Genomic DNA, 13330 nt, shown 5'->3' on the forward strand with positions numbered 1-13330 from the left:
TTCTTCCTCTAATAAATCTTAAACTTTATACTTAAACTTTGACTCACTGCATTGTATGAATTCTTGAACGGCTCTGAACCTAACATGGGCGGGAAGGTTTTCAGAAACCAGGGCAGCTAAAGGCCGGGAGTCGAGGGCGCAGGAGATGAGTTGTGTGGACAGTGCCGGTCGGGCTTGGGAGTAGCTGGTGGGCACTGCGTGGAAGGTCTTGGTTTGGAGCGTTCTTCAGTCCTGCCCCTGTTGGGTAGACTCATGCTCCTCACCTTTGTACAAGAAACGCTGCCTCCTGGGGGCAAGGAAGGTGCCAGGATGACCTGGGCTCTGAAGCTGCCTCTGGCTGATGAAGTGATTGAATCTGAGCTGGTGCAGGACTTTGATGCTTGTCTGTCCAGGATGGGCAGGAACTGGGGGCTGGTGCCTATAGCATGAGCGATGTCCTTGCATTGCCCATTTTCAAGCAGGAAGAGTCAAGTTTGCCTCCTGATAATGAGAATAAAATCCTACCTTTTCCATATGTGCTTTGTGAGGCTAACTCTCCAGCTGTGAAACTCTATGATGAAACACTGGCATATCTCAATCAAGGACAGTCTTATAAAATCCGAATTCTAGAAATAGGAAACTAGGAGAACTTCCAGAAATCAGTGGCAAGTTGGTGCAGAGTATATTCCTTGTAGTGTTTCATGACATACAGCTACAATACACTGAACATCAGCAGCTGGAGGGCTGGAGATGGAACCTGGAGATAGAATTCTTGACATGGATATCCCAAGGTCTGTGGGTATAATTGTTCCTAGGGCTAATTCAACCCAACTAAATACAGTGGAGTTCCTATGGGATCCTGCAAAGAGGACATCTGTGTTTATTCAGGTGCACTGTATTAGCACAGAGTTTACTAATACAGTGGAGAAAAGGGTGTTCCATTCCAAGTCCAAACTGATACCTTCAAGGAGAATGAGAATGGGGAATCTACTGAGCACTTACACTCAGCCAGCTGCTAGATCAAAGTCTTCAAGTCCAAAGGTGCAGACAGAAAGCAAAAAACAGATAAGGAGAAAATAGAAAAATGAATACCTCATGAAAAGGAGAAACATCAACCTTCCTATGAGACAACGATACAGAGTGTTCATCATGGCCTGAGATCACATATGTCAATAATTTCCCATCACCTGGCTTCAGTGGTTCCCATAGCAGTTTTTCGCTTGGGGAAGGGAATGGTTCACCAAACCACCAGCCAGAACTGCCCTCTCCAGTCACATATAACCTCTTGCCAACAACCACACCTCAGGAAGCGCAGCAGTGGTTGTATCAAAACCAGTTTTCTACATTCACAAGGCTTTTCACAAATTTCTCAGGGGGCAGACTTACTGAAACTAACTAGAGAAGAGGTGATCCAAATCTGTGGCCCTACAGATGGAATCAGACTTTTTAATGCCTTAAAAGACTGGATGGTGTGTCCAAGATTGACCATTTATGTCTGTCAGGAATCCTTGCAGTTGAGGGAGCAGCAGCGGCAGCAGAAACATGAGGATGGAGACTCAGAGTACTTTCTTCGTGTGTCATGACATCTATCTGGAAGAAATAACAGCTGTTGAACTGACAGAAAAACTTGCCCAGCTTTTCAGCAGTTGCCCTTGGCAGATCAGCCAGATCTACAAATGGGGCCAACCGGAATCCATACTCATCAGTGATGAGATGATACAAAACTTTCAGGAAGAAGCCTGTTTTATTCTGGACACAGTGCAAGCAGAAGCCAATGATAGCTATCATCATATTGAAGTAGGAGTGGGATATTTGATGCTGAATCGCGCTGTTGCCTCCACCTCTTGAAAATTTATTTCTTGCAGGGGGCTGGGAATAGAAATTTGAAGGTCTTCAGGAACTTGACCCATCTGACGGTGGGTGGGTGGGAGGGTGGGGGGAGTCCAGGCCGTGGAGGAGGAATCCCAGCTCTCTGTGTTGGCCCAAGTTCTGTGTTACTGCCCAACCTGCAGTTCTGCAGCTATTTCCTAGTTACAATTTCTGGATTTGGTTGTTGTTCAATATCAATAGAAACTCCACATCATTTGTCAGGATGTACATAGGGCATAATGATGATGGAAATTGTGTGATGTTTAATGGAAAGATGTTAAATTTTGTGATATGGAGCCACGTAATTTTTTTCTAATATAAAAATGAATATTCATAAAACTAGATCCTCAATGTCTTTTGCATCACACATACAAGCATCTTTGCTTTTTGCCACAGTTGGTCCCTGAGAACCTCATGAAGGAAGAGAAATAGAGATAGAAAAGAATTTTTCTTTTGGTTCCCCTGTAATATTACTATTAATAACAAATTTTGCTAACGTTTATTGAGCAGTTACTTGTGACAGGCAGTGTGATAAATTCTTTAAATGGATTATCTTCTTTAATCCTCTTAATGACCCTGTATGAAATAGATATTATTATCACTAATTGAAGATGAGGAAACAGAGACACAGTAGTGGCTTGCCAAGTAACAGGCAGCTAGAAGGTAGTGCTGCTGATATTCAAGCCCACACAGTCCAGTTCCTAACCACCATACAACATTGCCACCCTTTACAGCCTGTGCTCATCATTGTTTGTTACTGTGGCTCTTCTGGTAACTTGGACATGACATTGAGTGAGAACTGTGGAATCAACCATTGAAAGGTCAAACCACAGCTAAATAATGAGGAACAAATCAAAACCTCTAAAAAAGGAAATCATCATTTATCAGCTTTGCAGAATTTGAGGTGATAAAAACTAGGGATTGTCTGTAACTCCCAAATTCACTGTTCTTGAATGACTTTCTTACACTATTTATTAATGGGTTAGGCTTACCCAGGCTTTGTTTCCCCTCTCTGCATCCTCTGTTGGTGTAGAAAGTTCTTTTACTCATATAGTGTTATTTATATAAGCTTCACAAGAAATTCATTCTGATCTCACTCACACTCTTTCCATATGTTTTTGTTCTTCCTTAAAAATAATTGTGTGTGTACATGTAAGTGGTGTAAATGTATAAGATTCTGTATTGGTTTTGGATTTGTGTGTTTGTGCATGTGTGTTTTTAAAGCGTTTGATAAAGCTTAAATGTTTTTATACAGAGATTTTTGTTCATTAAAATCAACCTGCAAAAAATAAAAAATAAAAAGAGAGAGACATTCCATTTTTTAGGGATTTTGATATTTTTTGGGAATCTCTGTCATAAATTTTGATCCAGAAAGGAAGGAAGACCCAAGAATCATAATGCGTATTAACCTCATGAGATTTAAAGTTCTAGAACAGGGGTTAGCGGACCAAACCTGATCTGTCATCTGTTTTTGTACATGAGCTAAGAATGGTTTTTACATTTGTAAATGGTTGGAAAAAAATCAAAAGAATAATATTTCATGGAACACAAAAATTATTTGCAATCCAAATATTGGTGTCCATAAATAAAGTTTTATGGGAACACAGTCATGCTCATTTCTTTACATTGCTTATGGCTGCATTCTGCTACGACTGAGTATTGTAGTTGCAACAGAGACCATATGGCCTGCAAAACCTAAAATATTTATTCTCTGGCCCTTCACAGAAAAGGTTTGCTGACTCCTGCTCTAGGAAAAAAAAAAAAAAAGAGTTACTAATACGAGGCTCGTCATTGTAGATCTTTCCAGAGATCGTCCTGTTATATGAAAGTATGCTGGGGAGTATGCAGAGCCCCAGAGTTTGTTAGGCTCATAGGCGAAATTCCCAGAGAAGTGCCATCTAGCGGCAGAGCTGTTCTGCACAGGAGAACTCCTGACCTCTACTAGATAACTCGTCTGTGCAGACATGGTTCAATTTAAAAATTATGCCTAATGAATGTTTAATTTCAAACGCCACTAAATGTCATGTGGTATTGACTATTGCTTGGAATCAGAGTGAAAGGCCATTAAGCATAGTCTATAAATTTCTCCCTATGAATTAGAAATAGAAAAAATAAATTGCACAGTATTATTTATTTTGTCATGAGCAAATGGAGATGAGTGCATATCAACTTCTTTATTTATTTGTGAACAAATGCCCAACGTCCTGGAACAATTAGCTGTTTTGCTGAGTAAATTTATCTTTAAGAGTAGAAAATGTTTTTATCCTCTCTGATACTTGGAATAATACAATTGTGCAGGATCCTTTTCCAAAATATTCTTGTCTTTAAATTGACATCTAGAAAGGAATCCTTTGTTCTGTCTTGCCATTGGTTGTTTTAGATGTCTTCTCTTCAATGGAGTGAATCCTGGATGAAAGAACTTTACCACGTTGATCTATCTCTTCAACCACAGTCTTTACCAGTGTGGTTTTGGGTAATTCTAAAAATAAAATATATGTGAACAGACACATTCAACTTAAAAGATTACATGACAAAGAATTCCATTGCTGCTTGTGATATAATAGAATATATTTATTTTTTGGTGTGAGAATAAATATGGATTTATAATAGTTCACAGCACTTTAGTTAAAATTACTTAAATATAGACTGTTGCCAGAGTATATGATTGCCATTCATGTAAAATTGTTTGCTGCAATAGAAAAGAACTAGATTTTGTTACCTTTAGATGAGTTCCCTGAGCTTCCTGATCCAAAGCCCTTTGATTTAGAACACGAGCTATAAAAAAACAGTTTATTATTTTATATTTCTAGTTACCATCACTTAGATATTTATTGAATCAACAGATGAACATGAACTCAAGAGGACTCTGTGTGCCAAAAAACAGATACCAGTTTTCCACAAAGAAAATATTAAAATTTTTGCTTGCAGAAGCTGAAAATAATTAACTGTAATCTAAAGACAGGATATAAAAAATTGTTTCCATTTGAGTTTTTTAAACCAAAGATTTTAAAAATTAAGGAGATAAAATAGATATATATGAATTTATGCATGGATTCTGGGGGCTTGTACAGAATATGTTTATTTCAGGGCAGTGATATTAGAAATGAACTGAAAGAAGGATAAAGCCTGGCTGGGAGAATTTTGAAATCCACAATAATTAATATGGACGATAAATGGAGCTGCTGCAGGGATTACTGTGGTCATCCAAGGCAGATGAGGAAGAGAATGTAATGTACAAAATATTGAAGAGGTGACTGCTGAGGCAAGGCATGGGCAAGCTTTTCTGTAGTGGGAATGAAAAATAAAAGACCTGAAGTTCTGGAGGACAGATGGAGTTCTGCAGGACAAATGGCCAGCGTATGGTTGTGGTTTAAAGTGGGTAAAAATTGGTTGTCCAGAGAGTTTAACTTACTTTCTGTCTCCATCTATCAGGTGGCAGTAGGTCTTGATCTCCTTCTCCAGGTGGACCTTGATGTCCAGCAGCTGCTCGTACTCAAGTTTCTGGCCCTCGGTCTCGGTTCTGACCTGGTGCAGCTGCTCTTCCAGGGCCCCGATCTGAGCCTGGATCTGTGCGAGCTGCTCACAGTAGTTGCCTTCGGTCTCCGTCAAGGAGCACTCCAGGGAGTGTTTCTGTGGACATAAAAGGTATCAGAGCATGGAATTGCTTGGTGGACCACGTGGGCCAGTGTTTTCCAATGGGCAGTGGCACTACTCCTGGGGTGAGTTTTGGAAATTTGTGGGGTAGTCACTATAAAGTGGGGGTGGAGGGAAAAACATGACTGGCATATGCCTGAGTTCCAGGCATTCTGGATGACCTGACGTGCACGGGACACAGGGGCGAGTGGCTCTTTTCCTGCAGGACTTTGGACTCTTCCATAGGACATTTATGCTGTTTAGGTCACATTTCATATTACCAACCTGTATATTAAATAACTATTTTGAGGTAGTATAATAACTTACATTTTGAAGTTACACATTTATTTTTGGGTGTTGTATTTCAATCTTATTCTGCTACCGTCCCCAGAAGTCTACTCTTTTCCAAGGCCTTTTGTGCTACCATTTCTTTTTCTAATTTATCCTTGATTTTCTGTCGTCTGTCAACGGCCTTTTATTAAGCACTTGAGATTGAAAGACCGCCTTAACATTGTGGGATTTCCAGACCAGAGATATATTTTCTGTGATACTTTGCCACTACCCTATCTCCTAACACAGTAGAGGTCATTATTTTGACACTACTCTTAGGAATATTATACTTCTTCATTTATGCTTCCACAGTCTGTAATTTGTCTTGGCACATTAAGACAACCTCAATTAAGGTAATTTTTTCTCTCTCTCATCATGTAAGTCTGGGTAGTTATTACTTCTTCTGATATTAGTTATTATCACCCACCCATTTTCCTTTACTTCTTGTATGGAGTGACTCCTGATCTTACATCGTTTAAAATAAATTATTGCTTCCCTGTAAAAATCCTTGAAATTCTGATCTGGGAACTCAGGAATTTATGTCCTTCAAAATAGCTCAGAAGTAAGAGAGGATTCAGGTAGAGGGCTACAGGAATGGGGTGGCAGGTACTGGTTGTAGGGGAGAAGGGAATGGGGAAGAGAGGAGGGGTGGGTAGTACCCGCCCAAAGTGGGAGGGAGGGTCTCCCAGCTGGCCTTAGTCCTGCAGGTGAGAAGAAGGGCTTGCTGGTTTAGTTGGGGTCAGTCAATGGTAAATGCAAGTCTCCAATCAAAACACTGTATAGTAAGTAAGAAAGCCCTATGCCTTTTTAGGGTGGCTAAATATAAATGATCCTCCAGTTGTCTTGAGTCATCTTTTCCTTCATGTCTCACTGCATTCATTTGTATATTAGCTGCTCTTTTCTCCGTGTCCTCAGAGAGGGTGAAACCTCTTATGAGGACAGCAAACCCCTAGGCCACATGTGTGCCATCATTCTCAAAATCAATCCTTTTGGGTGCTGCCAGCTCACGCCCCAGAAGCGGAGGCTGGTTTTAGTCTCAGCTTGTTTGAAGTTATCTGGGTGCCTGTGGCAGGTGCCAAGGTGGCTGAATGGCAGGCCCTATGGGGTGTGTTGCGTTTGACCTCTGCCCTGGATGCTGTGGGGATGGAGAGACTGACTGTGCTCTTTGAGAATTCAGATGTGTACCCTCTCTTCCTCTGCCCAATGAGAAGTACAATGTGGTTTCTAATATGCCTTCAACAATGTTAGGAGGTGCTGGTTTGGGACTTGGCTCTGCCCCGTGTGGCCGCATGACTGTAGACCTGCCCCTTAATTTTCAGATGGAGCAAGGCTGCTGCTGCTGGCTCTGCAGGGCTAAGAGGAACCACTGGAAGGAAGGGACAGTGCAAAATGGTGGCCAGGAGGGGCATCCTTGGGGGTCTCAGGGAGGAAGAAAATGCCTGCCAGTCTCTCTTTGTGAGTGTCTGTTTTTCCTTCTCTCTTCTGCTCTCTGGTTAAGGATTTGTAGGCAAAGTTTTAATGGGGAAGAAGGGTAGGGCTTCTCGTAGGCTTTTTAGAGGCACAAGGCTGGTCTAGGCTCTAACTTACCATTGCCAGGAGGGACTGCAGCTCAATCTCCAGGGTCTGCAGGGTGCGTTTCATTTCTGTCAGCTCATTCCTGGCTGTCATGGCTGCGCCAGCCTCATCGGAGATCTGCTGCTGCAGGGTGGCACTCTGGAAGGTCAGCAGCCGAGGGGTTAAATGGAATCCGTACTGACCAATTGGAGTAGGTGGGGCAGGGCTGGGGTGGCTGGGGCAGCCAGGGTGCCTGGCCGAGGTGGCTTGGGCAGCCAGGGTGCCTGTGGCAGCTGGGGGTGCCTGGCCAGGGTGGCCGGGGTGGCTGAGGTGGCTGGGGTGGCTGGCCTTACCTTTTCCTGGAACCAGGCCTCGGCACCCCTTCGGTTCTGCTCAGCCAGGTCTTCGTATTCAGCTCGCATGTTGTTCAGCAGAACTGTGAGGTCCACCCCGGGGGCCGCGTTCATCTCCACGTTCACGTTGCCTCCAGCAGCGCACTGCAGAGCCTTCATTTCCTGGGAGGGAAGCATGACTGTAGGGACGCTTCTCTCCACACGCAGTTGGAGAAACCTTTTTTAAAGACTTGTCTTGTCTCAAAGTTTGTGGTTTAAATTTATGGCACAAAATTTTAAATTGATTTATTCCTTCCATAAGTCAGGCCAATCATCTACTTAATTAGCTATTTTTTTGTCAATTAAAACTATGACAACCGTCATCACCAAAAAAAAGAAAAGAAAAGAAAAAAAAAAAGTCACTGCATCCCAACAGAAGGTTTTTATTCTTTTAAATGAGGAGGGGCTACAAAGACCAGAGAGTTTAACACATAATTATTGACTCAGTCTCAGGGGGAGTTCGTGGTGATGGGAATAGAGCAGTGGGGAAACACATTATGAACATCCCTATTCTTACGGAGTTTTCATCTGAGGCACAAGAGCTAATATTTAGGCATGTTCTAAGCACTTTATAAAAATTAACTCATCCAAACCTTTTAACACCTCTGTGAGGTAGGTACTGTTCTTAGACTCATTTACAGATTAGGAAGCTGAGGCACAGAGAGGTAAAGTAATTTTCCTGTGAGTGTTTGCAGGGGCTGGGATTTGGACACGGGCATTTAGGGCCCAGAGCGTCTGCTCTTAGCAACTGCACTCTCTGTTCCGGCATGTGTCCCAGACCACAACGTTTAGCTGTCTGACCTAGTCAGAGCATGGAGTTCTGGACAAATAAATGGACTAATGACCTGAACTTAGCCTTTGAGGTTTGTTTTTGATGCATTCTTACCTGCTTTTTTAAACCATCTTTTTATGATCCTAGATCAGTGGCTTTCCAGTGTCCACTAAAAGCAAAATACTTATATTACCCAAGGAAACCCCTTTAATCTATTTCTGTATTTTGGGGTTTGTGGCAGATTCCATTTGAAGAAGAATTGTTGTTGCTATAAAAATTTGAAAACCAACTGCTTGAAGTTATCGCTAGGTACACCGGTGACTAGTGAGTGTGGTGACCAGAATTTTCTCAGGGGATGTTGAGATGTGAGTGGCTCTTGGCTCCTACCCTCTGTGTCCTCTTTGATGTCTTTAAGGGGAACATGGATACCACTCTGATCCTGGCCCTGGCCAGATGCCCCCAGCTGGGCTGCTGAGGTTGCTCTTTCTTCCTTCATCTCTGGGTGTCATTTTATCTACTCTTCACTCTCCTGTCTCTATTCCTTGCTGGTCTGCTCATCCAGCACTCCAATCCGTGACTCTTTTCCCTCTTCTTGCTTCTCTTTCACTTTAATTATTTTTGCTCCCCTGTTCCTTCGCCTTCCCTCCCCCTTCCTTTTCTTATTCAAGGCACTGGAGACTTAGTGTTTTAGCTGTTGCCAACATTGGAGCACTTCCTATCGGAGGGTGTTTCCTGAATATTTCCCATCCTTGTTTGGGAGGCTTTTGGAATTACTTTTTAGACAATTATTATTATTATTATTTTGACAGGGTTGAAGCTGCCTGGTATTAAGTGTCAAGTGATAGGGTTATTACTGTGCAAGGTTAAATGGTAAAATGAGTCCAGGTTCATTACAAGGAGGGATGTTAACATCTTTTCCCAGCCAGAGTGGTCTTTCTTAGAAAGGTGGGCCAAAAATGGTCATCTACAAATGAAATAATCTGGATTAAAGAAAGATGGTTGTATTAATGCAAAATAATGCATTGCTTTTAAATGGATAGACTATTATATCAGCCTAAAACAATGGAAGGATACAGATCAAGTTGTTAATATTTATTACCTTGGGGTATGGGATTAGAGGGCAGAGTGGGAGAAAATGAAACTCTTTCTTTATACCCCGAGCACTGGTTAAATTATTACAATGAGCATGAATTGCAATTTTAATTTTTTAAGCCCAGAAAGTATTTAAAATGCACCGAATTATGGTTTGATTAGAAGTAAAGCTTCTCCTACCTCTTCATGGTTCTTCTTGAGATATGTCATCTCCTCACTCAGGGATTCAAATTGTAGTTCCTGGTCGGTCTTGCAGAGCGTCAGCTCATCCAGAACTCGCCGTAGCCCGGTGATGTCTGCCTCTACGTTTTGGTGAAGGCTGAGCTCGTTTTCATACCTTGGAGAGCATTAAATGTATTTCAGCACAAGTTAGACCACCTCAAGCGATGGAAAAAGAAAACCTTAATTGCTTTCAACTGAAATTAGAAATTGAATTAGGACTCTAAATATAATAAAAATGTACAAAGTCCCCCCCCCCCAATTCTATGCAGGACAATCAGCAGTTATTTAGTTGTACAAATTCCAATAGCATATCCCAATTAAGTAAAATATACCATTTTAGAATTTTATTTTAATTAAACATTTTACTTAGTCAGTGAATCTTTACTGAGCATCTACTTTGTACCTGGCACTGTTCTAAGTAGACATAGAAATACAGTGATATTTTGGCCCAAGAATGTAATAAATATGTATCAGCTGTGAGTATAGTTGATTGAAGTATTATAACATAAATCCTTTGCTTCCTTTACTCTTTTAGATTATAATTTATTCTACTTGGGATGAAATTGAAATTTTATTTAACAAATTATGGTGGTTTGAAGCTGTAGGTACCCTAGAAAAATATGTAACATGTTCTTAAACTAATCTGTTCCTGTGGGTGTGAACCCATTTTAATTAGGATCTTTTGATGAGGCTACTTCAGTTAAGGTGTAACCCACCTCATTCAGGATGGGTCTTAATCCTATTACTGGAGTCCTTTATAAATGAAATGAAGAGGGGGGAGAGAGAGAGAGAGAGGGGAGAGCAGGAGGGGAGAGGGGAGAAGGGAGAGGGAAGAGGGGAGAGGGGGCAAGCGCTATGGAAGCAAGAAGCTGAAATCAACAAAACCAGAAGAGAAGGGTGAGACCAGCAGTTGCTGCCATGTGCCTTTCCATGTGGCGGAAGAGCCAAGGATCGCCAGCAGCCGGTCTTGGGAAGAAAGCATCACCTTGATAATGCCTTGATTTGGATATTTTCTCGGCCTCAAAACTGTAAGCTAATAAATTCCCATTGTTCAAACCAACCCATCTCATGGTATCTGCTGGGCAGCCTGGGAAACGAAAACACCAGTTAAATATAAAGGAAACTTTTTCTAGAACATGAACATTTTCTATCACTTACTTTCGCTGGAAATCATCAGCAGCCAGTCTGGCATTATCAATCTGCAGAATGACATTAGCATTGATAGCAGTGGAAGAGATAATCTAGAAGTCAAAAGGGAGGACACAACAAATAAGTTTGTTCTAATTATTGTTTCAGGAAATAAAGAGCTGCTATACAGTTAACCTTTTGCACTCAAAATATTACTTCCTTAAGTAGTAATCAAAATGTTCAAAACATAATTTTAAAAAATTACAGATACAGGTTTATTTCTTCTATTTTCACATAACCCTTAGAATGCAATACTTCCTCATCTATGCATATACTTCAAAATAAACATTATTAATGGAAGCAGTAGCATTTTACCTCATTGAAATTTATGAATCAAAATGTCTATTTTTTAACTAATAGGAAGAATATATATCAAAATAAATAATAAACAAATAAATACAATATAAATGACAAAAACCACTTAGGAAACATTTCCTTTTGTAGTTCTGTAGCTTTTGCTAGGTTCTTAGCTTTAAATACCTCAAACAGTTCCAAATTTGTGATTTCTCACCTTATTCTTAAGGTCCTCCATTGCTGGGTGATATCTGCTATAGTCATGTTCAAGTCCACGACATGATCCGGGACCATATGTTTCATACCAACCCTTGATTTTTCTCTCCAGCTCAGCATTTGCCTCCTCCAAAGCTCGAACATTTTCCAGGTAGGATGCCAGGCGGTCATTTAAATTCTGCATGGTCAGCTTTTCGTTCCCAGAGAGAAGGCCCTCTTCGTTTCTAGGGAAGCCAACACAAGCAGCACTTCCAAAGGCACCACCGGGAGCACTGCCCAAAGCCCCTCCCAAGGCACAGGAAAATCCACTTCCAGCAGCAGAGTTGCCACAGGCATTGTTGCCTGCAAAACCTGCGCCTGCTTTGGGTAGTCTGATGGATCCAGTACCAGGTTGTAACAGAATATGCCTGGATCCACCAGAAAATCGGAGAGGCATGATGGTATGAGAAACGTTCACTTAGTCTGTGGGTAGCAGGATGGTGTCATGGGCTTTTATGCAAAATTCTATTTGAGTCACGCATGGTAAAAGAAAAGTGGCGTCATTCAGATTAGCATGAAATTATGTATAATTGGGTGATTTTAAAAAATAATTAATGTCTAACATCCCTGGGTGTTGCTTCAGGATCTTTGTTATCTCAAATATAAAAGGGTTATTTCTATATTAAGTTCATTATTTTAACTTCTAATTTTGAGTGAGTAATCCTTTACTTTCATCTAGATCCTAGGAATATACCATCATCATCTGGAACAGGGTATTATAAGCTTTAAAAGGTAAGTAAGATTGTGATAGGATACCATCAGCTGCCGTAGGGTCTTATTTACCGCAGAGGTATATAAAGGACTATTACCTACAGAAATTGATATTTTATTCTACTAGAGCAAAAAATATGTGTTATTTAAAAATATATGATCCTGGTAACTTCTCTGGTCTTACCATGGTCATAACTTCTATTTTTTTTTATCTTGGACAATGACATAAATACTGACTCATTCTTTTATTTAACATGATGGCGTCTACGTCTGGTGCTCTATGCTAAATGCAAAAATGAAATAGTGCTAAATGCAGAGATAAAAAATATGTGATTACTGTCTTTAAGAAATTTATGGTCAGGACCAGACAAGAGCTTTCAGTGTTAGTCCAACAAGTTTGGAATGAATCTTAAGTAAAAAGCAGATGGTAACCTGACCAGGTTGAAATGGAGCAAGAAGGCCAATTGCATGGTTAGATCAATGGGTTCAGGTGGAAAAAATAAAGGCAATGGGGATGGAGAGAAGGTGGTGTTGAGAGGATTTGATGAATAATTGAATTTGTAGGGTTAGGAGGAAGGAAGAGTGGGGATGACTCTCGGGTAATTGGTTTAAGAATCTGGGAGAATCAAGGTTAGATTAACTGAGAAAGGGAATATGGGAGGGGGAAGATACTCAGTTCAGTTTTGGACCAACTGGGTTTGACACACGAATGGAATGTTCTATATGAAGATGATTGATAGGCACTGTGAATGTTTAGAGTAAGTATATGGAACCGGGGAAAACACCTGACTAGCCACGAGTAAAGGGATTGTCAGGGAGAATTGAGGGCTCAGCTGAGGTTAGACATCATAAGTGTGCAATGGCATTCATCTGTACATATGGAAGTAATCCTGGTGCAGGAGTAGACGGGATGATGGTTAGGCAGATGTAGGTTTTGGGGGTTGAAAATGGGTTCAGAAGAAGGAGAAAGTGGCAAAGAAGTTTCTGGCGCTCTTGAGAAAATGGTTGAGGTCATTGGCCATATGGTCCAAGATATAAA

General features: G+C 41.0%; 1 protein-coding gene and 1 pseudogene across 1 annotated transcript; one reads left to right on the top strand and one right to left on the bottom strand.

Moving 5' to 3' along the window:
* Positions 1-309: 309 nt before the first annotated feature.
* On the top strand, positions 310-1827 carry LOC119514752 (annotated as a pseudogene).
* A 2272-nt stretch (positions 1828-4099) lies between these two features.
* KRT28 (keratin 28) lies at positions 4100-11992 on the bottom strand. Its single transcript, XM_037808907.1, has 8 exons — positions 11543-11992; positions 11002-11084; positions 9802-9958; positions 7719-7880; positions 7399-7524; positions 5261-5478; positions 4568-4623; positions 4100-4327 (listed from the first exon to the last, which is right to left on the bottom strand). The coding sequence occupies exons 1-8, from the start codon at positions 11975-11977 to the stop codon at positions 4185-4187; spliced, it is 1380 nt and encodes a 459-aa protein (XP_037664835.1). The 5' UTR covers positions 11978-11992; the 3' UTR covers positions 4100-4184.
* Between the last annotated feature and the right edge of the window lie 1338 nt (positions 11993-13330).

Source organism: Choloepus didactylus, chromosome 18 (assembly GCF_015220235.1).
Source record: "Choloepus didactylus isolate mChoDid1 chromosome 18, mChoDid1.pri, whole genome shotgun sequence".
In the NCBI taxonomy this organism is placed as follows: Eukaryota; Metazoa; Chordata; class Mammalia; order Pilosa; family Megalonychidae; genus Choloepus; species Choloepus didactylus.